Genomic DNA, 16,880 nt, shown 5'->3' on the forward strand with positions numbered 1-16,880 from the left:
AAACACTAATAATTTAATAACAATGTAATCTTTAGCAAATCACCAAATGAATATGTTTCATATTGTATGTGAAAACTAAATTCACTTACAGGATTTTTAATTTTAGACAAAACAGTATAGAATTTTAATCTGAAAATATTACAATTGAATTTAAATTTAAATAATATAAATATGAAAATATATTATAATAATATTAATATGAACATAATTATCATTTATTGGTAGAATTGTAATATCGGTGCATCCCTACTGTGGTGAGTTACATGCTTAGTACTTAAAACATGATTATTTCTCTAAATACAATATTCATTAAATATTTTGCCTAAGTTATTAAAAGTAATCCCACAGACTCACAGTCCAAATGTTCTGCTTTGGAAAAAAAAAAGATAGAAGCTATAATTCATACAGAAACATTCTCTGGAAAATCTGTGTTTGTGTATGAACATGCATTCATGTGAGACTGCGAGACAAAAAAAAAAAAGAAACAAAAAGAGAATGGAACAGACAGAACGTGACTCAACCGTCAAACACAAGGACAAAGAGTTTAATCAAGCCAATTAACAGGAAAAATAAAGGTGAATTAAAAATGTTTGGCCAACAATATTGTCATTTTTTCCTGAACAAAAAAACAAAACAGACAGCCAGCCAGAAGACAAAGACAAATTGCTTCATAAAAGTACAGGTGAAGTCCTGAATCTCTCAAGCATCCAGTGGATTTGAATAGCATCAGTCCAGAAAATAATTAGACTTTCTCTAAAAATTCTCCCTCCACATCATCACCTTTAATGGGTTCTTTTGTTTGACCGTTTAACAGACACATTTACTAAGCAGCACACACACACCCCTTGAAATGTTAACAAGGTTTGGGCTGTAACATGTGACTCTGTCCTAAAACCATGACATGACATTTATTCACATCCACAGTCTGACTAATAGCACTAATACTTCCCACAGCATATACAGAGGGGACAGATGAGCAGAAGAGACAGAGCAACATGGCAACGGTGAAGAGGGTGGCATGCACACTCTTACGCGATTTGAACCGTTCTGTCCCAGAGTTCTTCAAAGCCGCTGCCTCGGCACACTGATAACAGCCTGAAATGCAGCATGACAATGACATTTCACTGTCAAGCTCCATTATAAAAACAGATTTCTTTTTCCCACTCGAATAGTAAACTCCATCATAACGGAATATAAAAGCTTGTGCGCTAACCATGCATTTTTCATGTGATTGGACTCATTATAAAATACAGAAGCAATTAAAATAATCTACAATGTCATCCAGCAATCCCTTTGCATGAAAATACCCTCGTCAGTGCACACAAGGCCACTAATGATCAATTAACACATCCACTTTAAGTAGACAAATAACAAATTACACAGAAATGAACATTTCCCTCATAAAACACGACAGATAATGAATCGAAATTAACAACACAATGTGGAAATGATACGTAAACATATTAAATATATTTTTTAAAAATTAATGAAATATCAGCAATGAAAGCAACCAGTCAATCAAAACCCTTCTGTTATTTAAAATACCTTAAACTTGGAGTCAGAATAGTAGTACTAGATTAGAAAATTACTATTAAATGCCACAAATACTATATGTTGCAGTCCTGTTCAAAGTCATTTCAAACTGTGTGCTATTACACCATATACCTTACTTTACACAAACATTCAATCACAAGTTTAAAATAGGGGATGTGATTGATTTAGATTTGTCACGTGCTAATACTAATTTCACTGACGTTTTATACAGAAATTATGTAACCAACTAGTTGACTAGTCTAAAAGTAAACAAACCCTCGGAAGACAAAAAAAAAAAAAAAAAAAAAAAAAGTGTGTATATGTGATCCCAATATGAAGTCAAATCCTATACTGAATGGTGCTGAAAAACATATATGAAATGTGCTTGCCTTGCATTATGATCACTGTCGTAAAAAAACATAAGCATTCACTTCATTAACATTAGCCACCACAATATTTTGTTTTTTTCTAACCAAAATACTCCCACACCTCATTTTTCGAGTGAATATTTCTCTGAGGCCGCTGTCAATGAAAACGCATACAAGGATTGAATTGAAATTAAATTACATTGTTTTCCACACCAGACATCCAATTTTCAAAATAATGTATTATTTTAAAAACATAGCATTAATATGTCATTAACATAATTTGAACGTAGCCTTTGTAAAAATATAGAAATGTAAAAAAAAAAAAAAATGTTTTAAATATAATCGACTAGTATTTCCAATGTCATACCATTTAGTTGACTAGTCTTGCACATCCCTAGAAATCACACCTTCACCGCTCCAATCATGTTTTTGTTGGAAGCTGGAAGGGGAACACCCAAATACACCACAAGATGGTGCCACAACTCAACGAGAACATTGTGTTTTTATACCAATTTTGGCAAAAACAAGTCATGAACACGAAATGCTCGTTGCGTACACTTTAAAAATAGCAAAGAGAGAAAAATCTTTATATACAACATTACAAACATAACGGCGCGACACGCTCGACAGTCGCCGCCATCTTTGACACATTAAATGACGCTTCTCCCTGAGGTCATGGTTGATCAATCTAATCCATGTCCGACTTTGAGCACCGTTCCAGTCATTATTTTCAAGTAGGAGGTGGGAAAATCCCAAAGTATGTGGTGGGAAAATGTTCTGCCCCCTAATAAAATCAGCTGCAATTGCACTTCCATCTTTTCCAGTGGAAACTCATATGGCAATAACTCTTTATATGGTTTCAAATCATTAGCTGAAAACTACTAAAACCTGATAGATATACACACCATGGCGTTTGACATTACTAGCATACCACGCATTACTGTTACACAGAATCGCACAAGAAAATTCAACATTGTGTAAATGAAAGCTTACATCACTACAATACACACCTATTGCCATTTGCCACTGTCAAAATTGAAGCAGACTCACCATACACAATGGTCACCATGGAGACAGGCATGACCAGAAGTCCCAGAAGCATATCTGCCACTGCCAGTGACATGAGAAAGTAATTGGTGGCATTTTGCAGTTTTCGTTCCAGATTGACAGCCATGATTACTAAAATGTTCCCGGTAACCGTAACAATGACCGCAATCAAAATCAGCAGCGCAACCCAGTTTTTCCGAACTAACTCCTCTTTACTCATCTCGCCGTTGCACCTTTGCCATGACAGTTGTTCTTTTCTTTCACTGGAAGTGCCGCTGATGGATAGATTGGGGAAGAGAGATGCTTCTATATCAGCCCAACTTCTGTTACAGCCAAACGAACTGTTACGGACCACATTACCCAGCATGATGTCCGGGCTTGGTGTCCAGGTGTCAGGGTCAAAGGGCATCAGGTTCGAAGAGGTGAAGATGCTTTTAGATACAAGTTTTGAAATGTTGGCATGCAAGTTCATATTGTCCCTTATTAACAATTATAGATTGTCAAAAACAAGTTCAGTTAGAGGTGATGTATCCTTCTTTTCTTCATGGCATCTTTCATACAGCCACGAGTCCAGAGGTTTGCTTCATTCTTTCCCTTTTTGAAAACACTCCTGAAGTCTTCTTGCTACTCTTTTACTGTCACCAAAAAGCCTGAACACTGGAAATGTACGGTGTATTGATAAAATGTGGTTTCCATAATCCGTGCATTTCAGAACGCGCAGTGTGTTGTGCCTGTTAAATGAAATCTTCTTGCTGCTCTCTGTTCTCGTTGTCAGAACACAACAGATTTTATGAGCTGGATGACCTGCTAGTTGAGCACACGCTCTCTCTCGCTCCCTCTCTCTGCTCTCTCTGGCTGTGTGTGTGAGCTAGGAGAGTCTGGTCCTCCTCAAGTCAGTGATCATTCTGTTCAATCCAGCTGTGCTGTGAGAGGGGGAGAGGGAGAGAGAGAGAGAGAAAGAGAGAGAAGTGTGAGTCAGGGGTTTAGTGAAAGTTTCTCAGGTGTTCCCTCTTTCTTCTGCACCTGCGTCTGCAACTACCAAGATGAATCAGGGAGCTTATTTAACATGACAGGCGACACAAATACACACTCCACTTTCTTGAGGCCCAAAGAAAATGTGATTGATGGAAATAGGCAAGATTAGGAAAACATTCAGACAAAGATATAAACACACAAACTTACCTCGAGAAGACAAAAATGCTTCAGACTGAACTGTTAAAATATCATGACTGCTGAAATAAAATATCATGTCTGTCCATCAATCTGTCTGTATATCTATCTAAATGTCTGTCCATCTATTCATTCATCCGTCAAAATGTCTATCCATCCATCCATCCATATATCTAAATGTCTAACTGTCCATCTATCCACCTATCTATCCATACAAATATCTTCTCAATCTATCCCTCTATATGTACATCCGTCCATCCATCTAAATGTATATCTATCACTACACAGCAAAATCACCAGAGTTAAATCAACTCTGCTTGGAGTACATGTGGTCCCTCTCTTAATAGTGTTAAAGTAAAGGTGCGTTCACGCGGCCTTGTAATTCCTGTAGTTACGAGATTCTAGCTTGTAAAAAGCGTTCACGTCCTCGTAGAGCTCGTAATTACAGCTTGTAAGCTGGGAGTTTTCTGAGAGCTCCCACATGTACCACGTGGCCGCTGTACCACCTGACCGCTGTAGATTCATTTAGGTGTTGATAGTGGTGTCATGGAAACGCATAATTCCCAGTCCAAGGACCAAAAGGACGTGAACAGCTCCGAATATAACGTCACGTGTTGTCATCTCAAGATTCCGGTAAATACGAGGTGACGTAAACGCAGCATAACACTTAACCAGAGTTAAAGTTAATGAGATAATTAAGTGATGATTGAGCGTTAGTGATGAACACCTGCTGTTAACAAGCAGAATCACTGAAGAAAAGAGAAACACAAGAACTACAACTGATTTTAGCCACAGTCTTAGATTAATTCAACTGAAGATAAAAGATATATCTCTCAAGATCTCAGTAGAGGAGGACTATCTTTTCTTCAGCGATTCTGCTTGTTAACAGCAGGTGATCATCACTAATGCTTATTCATCACTTAATTAATCGCTTAATTAGCTCATTAACTTTAACTCTGCTTCAGTGTTGCTTTAACACTATTTAGAGAGGGACTATATGTACTCCAAGCAGAGTTGATCTATCTATCTATCTATCTATCTATCTATCTATCTATCTATCTATCTATCTATCTATCTATCTATCTATCTATCCCTATTCATTTATCCATCCATCCATTTATCCATCCATCTTCTCTCACACAAACACGCATCCATTGTGCTATATATTTCAAGCTTTCTCTCATTCTTTCTCTCTCTCTTTCTCCTCTCACACTTCCATTTACATTTGAACTGTCTCGTTACCCCCAGCACTGTACCGCTTATCTTCCGTTTTGTAGTACATCTAACCTGGCAGTCATGTCTTGTGGAATAAATGTTTACATGTGAATGTGTGAGTGTGGCACGTGGTGTGAAATGAAAAGTGTTGACCATAGCTAAGAGACTATGATAATAAATTAACCTGTTAGATGTTGACTATCAATACTTCACTGCCAATTTGATCTCACCTTCTAATGAGCACTACTCGTAGATTTGTACATTAAATCTTTACAGAAGTCACACACACATGCAAGATGGTACTTTAGCAAATGAAAGGAACATTGAAATGACCTTTGAATTACAGTATTCTCTATACAGAAGAAGGATGTTACACAATGCATTCATGCAAAAATAAATAAATAAATAAATCAATCAAACAGACATTTAGATTAATTAGATTAGAGGAAGAAAATGACTAATATTTAACTAGCTTTGTTGAAATATATTGCTCTAAAGCACTCATAAGGCTCTATCGTGGTCATCCATGATGACTCATTACAGGTTCAGTCCTGTACTTTAACTTTTAAATAATGGGAATATTTGTGAATAATAATCTCAGCGTTATGACAGAATGCCTTTGGTCTTTATTCTGCTCGGTTCATTAGCAGCACAAATGAAAGTTGCTGAGGTGCAGTAATGAATAAGATATGCAAATAATAACATTTCAGCTGCATGCTTTTCTTTCCTCATTTCTCAGCTATAACCGTATTTCGGTGGACATTTCCTGATACAGTGATGCTGTACCATGATTATTAAATGCCAGCTGTATTTCTGATTTAAGAATTGTACTTTGTCATCAGTGATCGCACCGATATAGCAAACACATTAATTGAATGTTGTCTATGTGATGCTTCTTGCAGAATGTAAATGGACACCATCCATACACAAGTCCACTGAAAATTCAGCTATATGCTCATAATAATACAGAGACTGGAATTGTGAGCTGTTGCACTGCAGACCCTCAACACAACTCCAGGTCACTGGACAGGACATTAGCACTAGCCCTCCAGCACTGCTTTCCACTCAGATATCAGCAAACTTGCTGCCACTCACAGCCAGTTGTTGCCATGGAAAGGCTTTGTCGCTAACAATGCATTCAACAGGGAATGAGATAACCAAACGATAATCACATTGTTGCCTCTTTTTTGACCTATCACAGGCTCATAACCATGGAGATGCTCAGTGCTCGAGCAGATAAGAACAAAGAGACTGCAAAGGGCAATAGCCATCTTCAGAAATAGAAGAACAAGATGAATGGAATAACAGACCTAAGGTTGGTCTCTTTTTAAAGAAGACACAGGAGATTATTGCTGACGTGTAAAAAGTTATTGATGGGTTGGATTCTGGAATCAACATTTATCCTTCAAATATTAAATTATTTGAGTGTCTTCTTTAACGTACACGGTAAAAAACGAGTAAAATTTACTTAATTTTTCTTTCGCAAGTTTTTGCATGCATATTTTTAAAGTTTCAAACATGGAATTAAGTAACTCTACTTAAAGGGATAGTTCACCCAGAAATGAAAATTTGATGTTTATCTGCTTACCTCCAGGACATCCAAGATGTAGGTGACTTTGTTTCTTCAGCAGAACACAAATGATGATTTTTAACTGCAACCGTTGCCATCTGTCAGCCATATAATGTGGGTCAATGGGAACTTCTTTTATAAGAGTAAATAAAACTTGCTTAGACAAATTCAAATTAAACCCTGCAGCTCGTGACGACACACTGATGTCCTAAGACACGAAACAATCAGTTTGTGCGAGAAATCAAACAGTATTTATATCATTTTTTACCTCTAAAACACCACAATGTCCAACTGCGTTCAGCACTCGGTTAGTGAGGTCTAACAACGGCAGTAATATCTCGCACATATACTTCAATGAGTGCAAGACATTGCTGCCATTGTCAGAGCGCGATCAGACCTCACTAACCGAGTGCTGAACGCAGTTGGACAGTGGTGTTTTAGAGGTAAAAATACAATAATAGTGTTCAGACGGCAACGGTTGCAGTTAAAAATCATCATTTGCGTTCTACTCAAGAAACAAAGTCACCTACATCTTGGATGCGCTGGGGGTAAGCAGATAAACATAAAATTTTCATTTTTGGGTGAACTATCCCTTTAAAGCTGCAGTCTGCATTTTTCCTCTTTGTCGCCATTTCTGTTTGAAACCTGCAATTGCAGTCACATGTGGAACAGTTATCTGTACATACATTGTGCCTCGGCACAGCTCGTCAGCGCAGATGAATCTAATGTTTGCTGTCAATCACACCGGTGTGGATACTGTACTTCGGAATCACAGATTCTACGTCTTGAAAGTATGACCAATATAAGAATTTTCACTGGAAAATATCATCTGAACAAGTAAGTAACATTTCTGCCACTTTTGTTCTGATCAACTGAGGAAAAAATCATTAGGCCTACAATAAATCGTGCTGCCACGATCGATCAAGTCAAACCGTGCAAATTATTATTACTGTTATCCTTTGTTCTCAAATTGTTAATGTTAACAACATCAGCATTGCGTGACTATGTGTATTTAGTGTATATTAGCGTTACCTGTAGTTTTCAATTTCTGTAGCCACTCCACAGTCCAAAGTCTTTTGCTTTTTGACTATGAGTGAATCTCCAGCTGTCACTGATGATTGTCATTTGGATCTTTCTGGATTACAATCCGCCATCAAAATGATACGTTTAATTATTTCAGCTGCTGTGAGAACAGGCTATAAATGATCCACTACAAGCATCATCCTCACGTGATAAAACTGACTAGCCTCTCGACGGGACTCCTTCCTTTCTGTTTACGGACGTGACGTAATGACGCACAGACGAACTGCTGCATGCTTGAATTTCCTGCGGAAATCCACCAGGTCGCTCTTATTATAAAACATTATTACAAGCTTGCCGTTGTGAATCGTATGGAAACCCGTTTCCGCCACTAAAAAAAAAAAAAAAAAAAAAAAAAAAAAAAAAAAATCCACTAAAAAAAAAGGATGAATTGCGACTTTTTATCTCAGAATTCTGACTTTTTAACTCGCAATTGCGAGTTTATATCTCGCAATTGCGTGATAAAAAGTCAGAATTCTGAGATATAAAGACGCAATTGCGTGATATAAAGTCAGAATTGCGAGATATAAAGTCGCAATTGCGTGATATAGTCGCAATTGCGTGATAAAGTCAGAATTCTGAGATATAAAGTCGCAATTGCGTGATATAGTCGCAATTGCGTGATAAAAAGTCAGAATTCTGACTTTATTTCTCGCAATTGCGACTTTATATCTCAGAATTCTGACTTTTTATCACTACTGTGAAACGTTATTTCTCACAGTTCTTACTTTGCTTGCGTTTCCTTTCATTGCGACTGACCATCAGGATTACTGCTTTGTTAATTATTATACATTAAATAGACCATCAGGATTGCTGCTTTGTTATTATTATACATAAAATAGAGGACATTATAAAGGATTATTTTTAGCGCCGATTTACCAATAAAGAAATATTGATTTTACTGGAGGAGACACATAAAGATTAGTCTCCGGACATATGCATTATGCAGGAATATGCATATAGAATGTTTCCACGGTAACCTTGTACACAGCGTTTCAAGGAGAAAAAAACAGCTTTTACTGCCATCTAGTGGGCTTAATACTAAAACAACCAATACCTATCATGTTTCATTAACTTTGCAACTCAAGGGTAGAATCATGCAATTCTGCAAATTACAGGCGAGGTATTTGGGCAATAAAAGTTGTTTTTAACAGAATGGATACACTAATGAATTTTACACAATAATAACAATGTAATAATAATCATAAGAAGAAGAAGAATCAGCTGTGGCGGAGGCGCAATAAATCAGACAAAGCTGAAGTGGCACATTTTATACACCAACAGCTTCAGACTTCACGGCAGCACGGCTATCGTTGGATGCACTGTTACAGACAGAGATACTGACCATCAGTTAATTGCGAGAAAAAAAGTCAGAATTCGGACTTTTTATCACGCAATTGCGACTTTTTATCTCAGAATTCTGACTTTTATCACGCAATTGCGACTTTATATCTCAGAATTCTGACTTTATAACTCGCAATTGCGACTTTATATCTCAGAATTCTGACTTTATAATTCGCAATTGCGACTTTATATCTCAGAATTCTGACTTTATAACTCGCAATTGCGACTTTATATCTCAGAATTCTGACTTTTTATCACGCAATTGCGAGTTTTTATCTCAGAATTCTGACTTTATAACTCGCAATTGCGACTTTATATCTCAGAATTCTGACCTTTTATCACGCAATTGTGACTTTATATCTCAGAATTCTGACTTTTTATCACGCAATTGCGACTTTATATCTCAGAATTCTGACTTTTTATCACGCAATTGCGAGTTTTTAGTGGCTTTTTTTTTTTTTTTTTTTTTTTTTTTTTTTAGTGGCGGAAACGGGCTTCCATAGAATCGAGCTAAGATAATGAGATAGTTTTGAACACTGGCTGGTTATGTACTTGCTCAAAAATTGAGTTTGGAGAATTTTTAACCAAAAAAAGTTACGGACTGCAGCTTTTACTAAGATAAGTAAAATTAACAAAGAAAATAAGTAATTTTAACTTGGCCAGTTGAGTAGGTTGAGTAATTTCTACTTTTTGAAGTTTCTTTTGCAACACATTTTACTCAAACAATACAACACTGAATTAAACCATGAAATTACGTTTGTTTTTTTCTGTAGTATTTACTTCACCATAAAATAATTTTTTACAGTGTATGTTAAAGCATTTATTTTCTTTTTCATCTTCAATCACTAGAAAATAATGATGAATATTGTCTTTACCTCTCACTGAGAGAAAAGTACAACTTACCAGTATGTTTTGGGAATATTTTCTGTTATAGTTAAAGCCTGGGCCATCTTCAACCTTGAAGAAGCTGTGAATCTGGTGTATCTTTGTATATGCGCTAGTGTTCTGTGTGCAGGTATCTAGTATTGGTGCTCGTTTAAAACTGGCACTCTGCTTGAGACCTGCAGACACCTTGTCATGATCTAGAAGGACATCCTGTGCCTAAATCCAGGGTCCGAGTGTCAGAATCGTGAAGGATGGAGATACCCTTCTGTCTATCAGTCCATGTGTGGAAAATTACTAATTTTGTCTGTTTTTCTTAGCCAATCAGAATCAGTTAACCTGAAGTAATGGCATAGTTAGTAGACTCTTTTAGAGTATAACTACTGTGGAAATATGAATGTACACAGAGCAGCCTACAAACTCAATGTGAGACTTGAAGCTGGCTTCTGCTGATGAAACTGCAAACTATTCTTCAGTAAAATTGTCTTCAATTTTATTTTTTTATTTTTTTTTTTTAAACTCTGACTACGGGTCTTCATTCATCATATCTGGTCTTTTGGGTCTTTAACTGTAAAATTCCCCCACATTATAGAAGTTCAAGGTTACTGTAAAGCAAATGTACTGTACTAAACATTTATGTCTATTTTACAAAATAATTTTTACTATAAAATTTGCTATAAAATCAAAGCCATATGCCTAACCAAGTTGCGTTCCAAATTTGGTTTATGAAATACCCAGTTGTGCAAGTTCGACACATCATTTAGCAATGTCCGATTTCAAAAGGATGAATTTTGAATGTTTAAGCATGCGAATGATACCTAATTTATGATGATTACTAAAATATGTAATGGGGAAAAAAGGCAATAAAAAAGCCAGTGGGACAGTGACAGTTAAGGGGTTAACATATATATACATTTTTCATGCTCTATATAGGATCAGCATGGCCACTTTGAGGCTTGTATAGAAATGATTTTGAAATGATGTATGACTAAAGCTTAAAATAATCCTTTGTTGCCCTTGGCTCTGATAGTGCTGCAGTTCCACTCCACTTTCCAAAAACAGAATCCAATTTGAATAATGATTCAAAATGCATTCTAAAGGCATCTTCTAAATCCGTGCATAGTCATTTTCTTGTCATTTGTTTGCTCTATCAATAGCAGAGTGAAAACCAAAGTCTTTAAATTCCAGGTCTAATCAAACACAACCAGATCAAGATTTTCCTATGGGGTTTTATAATGGCGTTTTTCAATTTAGGAGTAAAATAAAGCCTGTGGTAAACATAACTTGACCATACTTTGAGGTTTTGTCTACAACATACACTGCACACATTCACACCTCAAGCTGTCTTATGTAGTTACTTATTAAAAATGTACATTTTCAAAAATGTACATAACTGCTTCAAAATTCGTGTTTTTGCTATGGTGGTAATTTATGTATAGTCTAGTATAAAAGTATAGTCAAGCTATGTTTACCACACTTTATTTACACATAAATCATAAAACCCTATTATAAAACCCCATAGGAAAATCTCAAAGGAGTCAGTGGTGAATTAGTCTTCTAGGTTCTGACGTCATACCTGCGACACTCGATTTCTTTGTGACATTAGTCATTCTGTTTCTCTTTCAGTCATCAGGCATGCATGTGTAGAAATGGCAGAACAATTGGGAAATCATCTGAAAACTTAAGTGACATCAAACTTTCTTCTAAGAAAATTGCTGAACTAAATCAAACAGTCTCCAAACTTGACATCAAATGTTACTTTCTTCTTTTTAATTGTTGATCCAAAATATAATCACAGTCACCACAATGGAGATTACATGAACAGTTTGGCTTTTACATAATGCTCATTTTCTCTGTTTGCTCCTCATTTGCCATCATCATCATCATCTGTGAGTGTTTTTATGCTTGTGGATAAATATAAGCACTCAGTCTCAGTCAACACCTCTTGTTGCAGCAATCTGTTCCTTTCCAGCCTGTGAATCATCTGCTGAGAATTGAAATCTTCATGATCTGCTTGAATTTACTATTAAAATGTCAAAAAAAGTAAATATTGTTAACTTTAAGTTAAAATGCGGATGTGAGAAAAGTGACAAAAGCAGTTATGACATCTTGAAAAAACAACTTCAATGCTTCTCAGTGAATGAATTCGTTAATGTCACTGAAAGCAGCTAACAGAGATAATTCCATGTCAGATTACTCACTGACATGACCAACAAATCTCTTCTTTTCTGTCAGGCATCATCTTTTCTGCCAAATTGTTGTTCTTTTCTTTGTCTGAATGTACTATACAATTCAAACTGCTACTGAAAAACAAAATCTAGAAACAAGGGAGTCATTTAATGCTAAGGATAGGCTACATTGTCTGTCATTAATGTGTTAAAATGGGATGCTCTAAGACTTAAAGATGCACTGATTGTCTCCTTTTTGAAAATCAAACAATACATATCTTAGACAAAGGTACCTTAGACAATTGTATTTTAAGATTTGAGAGGATAAAAACACCAGGGACGTTATAAAACAGATTTTGTGACAGGGAAAAAAATCCCATAAATATGCAAAGATGAAATCTGCACTTAATATATAGAAATAAAATGGTTTTGTTTTAGAAGAGTGAGAATGCCTCTGATTTAGAAGATGGGGATAGCATAACCAAACTCAATATATATATATATATATATATATATATATATATATATATATATATATATATATTTTTTTTTTTTTTTTTTTTTAATTTCAAAAGAAATCACAAATGGTCTTGACTACAGTGTTAAAAGCAGGAACCAAATAAACCAACAAATTATTTTGCAATATTCCTGTTACATCACAATTTTAATTGCTTCATCTGAGAAGCGAACAGTGCAATTAAAATTGCCTGTCACAGCTGTGGTTCTGTGATTTTGATCCATGCCAACATATCCACAGTTTGTGTCTGTTGTCCTTTCTGCTTCCCTTACTTGCAACTCTATCACAAGATGCCAATCAAGCATTTTTTGCCATTTCATTTGTAATGAATTAACTCATAGTTCAAGATCTTGGCCAGTTTGCAAACCCCTTCTGTGTTCACACCATCCCAGCTGGCACTCATATCACTGATGACGGTCAACCAATCTCCTCAGCAAATGCCAAATAATAAATAAGAGTCTATTGTCATAAAAAACAAAGCAGTCAGAAAATCATAAGTGGACATCTGGAAGAACTTCCCCAGACATTTCTGCAAGGATAAACATGCCATCCAGCATGTACTGCTTCAAAACCAATTTCACTATTTTGTAACAAATAAATCAATTGACATAATAAATGAATGAATGAATAAATAAATAAATAAATAAATAAATAAATAAATAAATAAATTAAAAATGTAAATAAATAAATAATTAAAAATGACAAAATAAATGTAAAAAAATGTGGAAATTTAGCTGATCCTTGACACGATCGCGGACAGCAATCCAAAGTAAATTCTGCGCTAATTTGATCTAATATTTACATGAGTTAATTAACCATGACATGATTTAAGATGGTAAATATCATATATTAAGTTGGGTGTCGATAATCACAAAATGAAACAATCATATTTAAAAATATGATATTACACATATCATATAATAAAACATTTATTGTTACTACTGTAAAGCTGTATTAAATTATTAAAGGCTCTCCTTCAATGCTTTCAGAATCTTTACTTTTTTAAATAATTTTGTTTCTGTATTTTTTAAATGAACATTCTAATTACAGCATATATTTTTTAACACAAATAATTTTTACTTATCAAAATCAATGATAAAAGTGGTCAAAAATTGTTAAACAATGTACTTCTATCTTCTGTGGAAGTCTCAGGACCAAAAAATGTTCATCTAATTATTGCATTTGGTCCAATGAGACCAAATGAGGGTATGCAGAGTAGACAGACAATCACTGAGCACCACAAACAAACACCGGCAACCTTTTGCATTTCCTCCTGAACCAAAACAACAAACTTATGTTGTGATCACGTCATGTTGTAATTACTGTAATTAAGAGAATACAGTTGTACTTGCCATCTCAGCTCATGATGCTTTGCAGACTCTGCTCTGGCTGTGCACATTCATGTATTTTGGAGGAGGCGTGGCTTTGGAGAGCTCTCTGAAGGGATGGTGGGATTTTATGCTCTCAAAGCAATGCTTTTCACAGATATTTTACACATTATTTTGAATTGCGCATTTTATTGTGTTGTGTTGAAGTGTTGAAATAAATGTGTGTATACTTAACAGAAAAAGTACTGATCATTTTCTGCTAGGACATAATCCGTTCTACAGATTTTTTTTCTTACAGTGTAAGTACAACAACTTGTAAACCATAGTTAAAACTAAAACCATATTTGTGGTATATAAACCTTTATGCCACTGATATAAGAATAAACATGGACAGGATCTCTGCAGGGAAGTTGATTGAATTTACAGACAGATTGAATCACTAATTTGCATCATTTAATTTGCATAGTAAAAACTATGCAGTGTTTTTTGAACATTTGATTATGTAGTATTTCTTCTAGTGCTTTAGGTTTTCCGGTAGGTCTATTTCATTTGTGTCTTTTTCTATTGTAGTTTTTTGTCCTATTGCTTCTAATTAGTTTCTTTGTTCTTATTTGATCACTGATTGATTGTTTACTTGTCTTCATTAGCTTAAGCTTTTTTTTTTTTTTTTTACATATGTTAGGTTAGTCTTAGTTCCGTTTTGAAGTAAAACTTCAACACAACATCTTGGATTGACGCTATGGGGAACACCCTCAGCGTGACCGGTGTCTGAAGCACGTGTGATAAACACGCCAATGAATTGGCTGACAACAGATCATGATGTCACCAATGGAACTCCCATAAGTATGAAAGGGTGCCTGTAATACACATCATCAACTTTTTTGTCTTCAGGAGCTGCTTGTAAATCTGGGTGTGCTTACTGCATTCACAGTAAGCTCTGTTCTTGCTTTATTCTCTTCCGAGGGTGTTGCATGGAGCGTGTTTGGCTCTCAAAGGGTTTAGGAGGCATTCATGGCAATGCATTCACTGTTAGAAGCTCTGTTATTGCTTGATTCTCTCTTGATATTAGAATCTAGCATATGCATGAAGCATGTTCAGCTGGGAGCTAAATGCATTCATTGTGGTGCATTCGCCTTTGTTTGACTCTTTCTCGAAGATGGGAATCTAGCATTTGCACCTTGCAGTTTAGGTTCTGCGGCTGCCGAGGTGGCAAGATGGAATTGATCTTGGGATTGTAGGTGGAGCTTTGAGAGGAGTCTGACAAGAGTTTGTTTTTCCTTTTGGACTTCATCTGCTTGCTCTGTTGCTTTTTGTTGGTTCAGGAAGCTGCTCTATGGCCGCTTTGAACCTGATTGTTAATGGAGCATGCCTAATTCTGAAGAATTAGATGCAGTAAGAGTCGAGGCAGGTGTTATTAAAACAATAATCCACTTCCTCCATTGCCCCACATATAGGTTTGTGAGCCTTATTCCTTATCTTGAGGGAGCTGAATGCACTCCATGTTATGAGCTGTGATGAGGGAGCTCCTCTCGTGCTTGATTTTTTTCTTGTGGAATGAAAGTCAGGTGTTTGTACCTCACGGTCCATGGTGACTGGAGTTATGTAGGGTAATATATATTCTCTCTATTTTGTTTACCTCCCTCCCCAACTACTGTTGGGTCTTGAATTAGGGATGTATGCTCCCCATTGGATGGGCACCTCATTAGCTGCTCTAGTATGACCCATGTTTACTACTATAGTTAGAGCTGGAGTAGAGCGCTACCTATAGCAGGTCCTGGAGATGTGCCTTTATTCAAGTCAGGGTTGAGCTGCTCTCTGCCATCTGGGGTTTTTAAGTAGGAAATGGAAAGCATTTACACTGTCTGAATCGTTCCATATTCTCTATATAGTGCACTATGTGCCATTCACCATGTAGAAAATAGTAAATGTGTGAACAAATGACCGATTTCAGCCACAGCTTCAGTGTCTGTTGATAGTGTAGGAGGGGGCGGGACTTCAGATTCTAGAGAGTATTTGATTGGACAGAAGATTTGATGAGAAGCTGAAGTGTGATGTGATGTCATGAAAATCCGTGATCCATTTTAGCGGAAGTGAGAGACTGTAAGTTTTGAATGCTTATATCTCCTAAATGCGAATTTTGTCATTAAAGACATATAGAGGGTATGCATGTCACCGTTGGCCGTTATGATTGCGGTTACCACTGAGTGGCAAAAAACTTGAGTGGCAGCATTGGTTTTCAGCGTTAATGCAGCAAAAAACACACAAAACGCATCCAAAACGGGAAAGAGCTTTGGGATTGAATGTACAAATAGCTTTGACACAAAATCTGAGGTATATTTTTACAGACTGCTGAAAGCTACAGATAAAAGAAGCAAATGGATCGGTGTAATTCACAGAAACAGCTGGACTCCAGGCAGAGAAACATGGATTTGCTGTTATCATTTTGTGTCAAAATGTTGGATTTTGGGGTAAAATCATACCCTTTATACCCTGTATTGTTATATATTGTGTTAAATATAATTAAATATTTACTATCTCATAGTCTGCATAATTGGGCGTTTTAAAAAAAAACTGACAAAAACTATGCAAATTTTAGGGCTGGGCGATATGACGATATATATAACATTGATATAAGTGATTACTCGGATTTAAACCTAT

The 16,880-nt window shown here is 35.9% G+C and overlaps 1 protein-coding gene across 2 annotated transcripts in view; it reads right to left on the reverse strand.

Annotated features, from left to right (window-relative positions):
• The window catches only part of htr2aa (5-hydroxytryptamine (serotonin) receptor 2A, genome duplicate a), a 68,620-nt gene that overhangs the window by 26,687 nt on the left and 25,053 nt on the right, over positions 1 to 16,880 (reverse strand). The window contains exons 1-2 of one of the 2 annotated variants that reach the window (XM_048193587.1): positions 7,936 to 7,997; positions 2,952 to 3,871 (exon numbers count right to left, since the gene is read on the reverse strand). In XM_048193587.1, the coding sequence (XP_048049544.1) occupies positions 2,952 to 3,420 (469 nt within the window). In that variant the 5' untranslated portion in view covers positions 3,421 to 3,871; positions 7,936 to 7,997. Of the gene's footprint in view, positions 1 to 2,951; positions 3,872 to 7,935; positions 7,998 to 16,880 lie in introns of those variants that run through there. The other variant, XM_048193586.1, reaches the window with a different exon arrangement.

Source organism: Megalobrama amblycephala, linkage group LG6 (assembly GCF_018812025.1).
Source record: "Megalobrama amblycephala isolate DHTTF-2021 linkage group LG6, ASM1881202v1, whole genome shotgun sequence".
NCBI lineage: Eukaryota > Metazoa > Chordata > Actinopteri > Cypriniformes > Xenocyprididae > Megalobrama > Megalobrama amblycephala.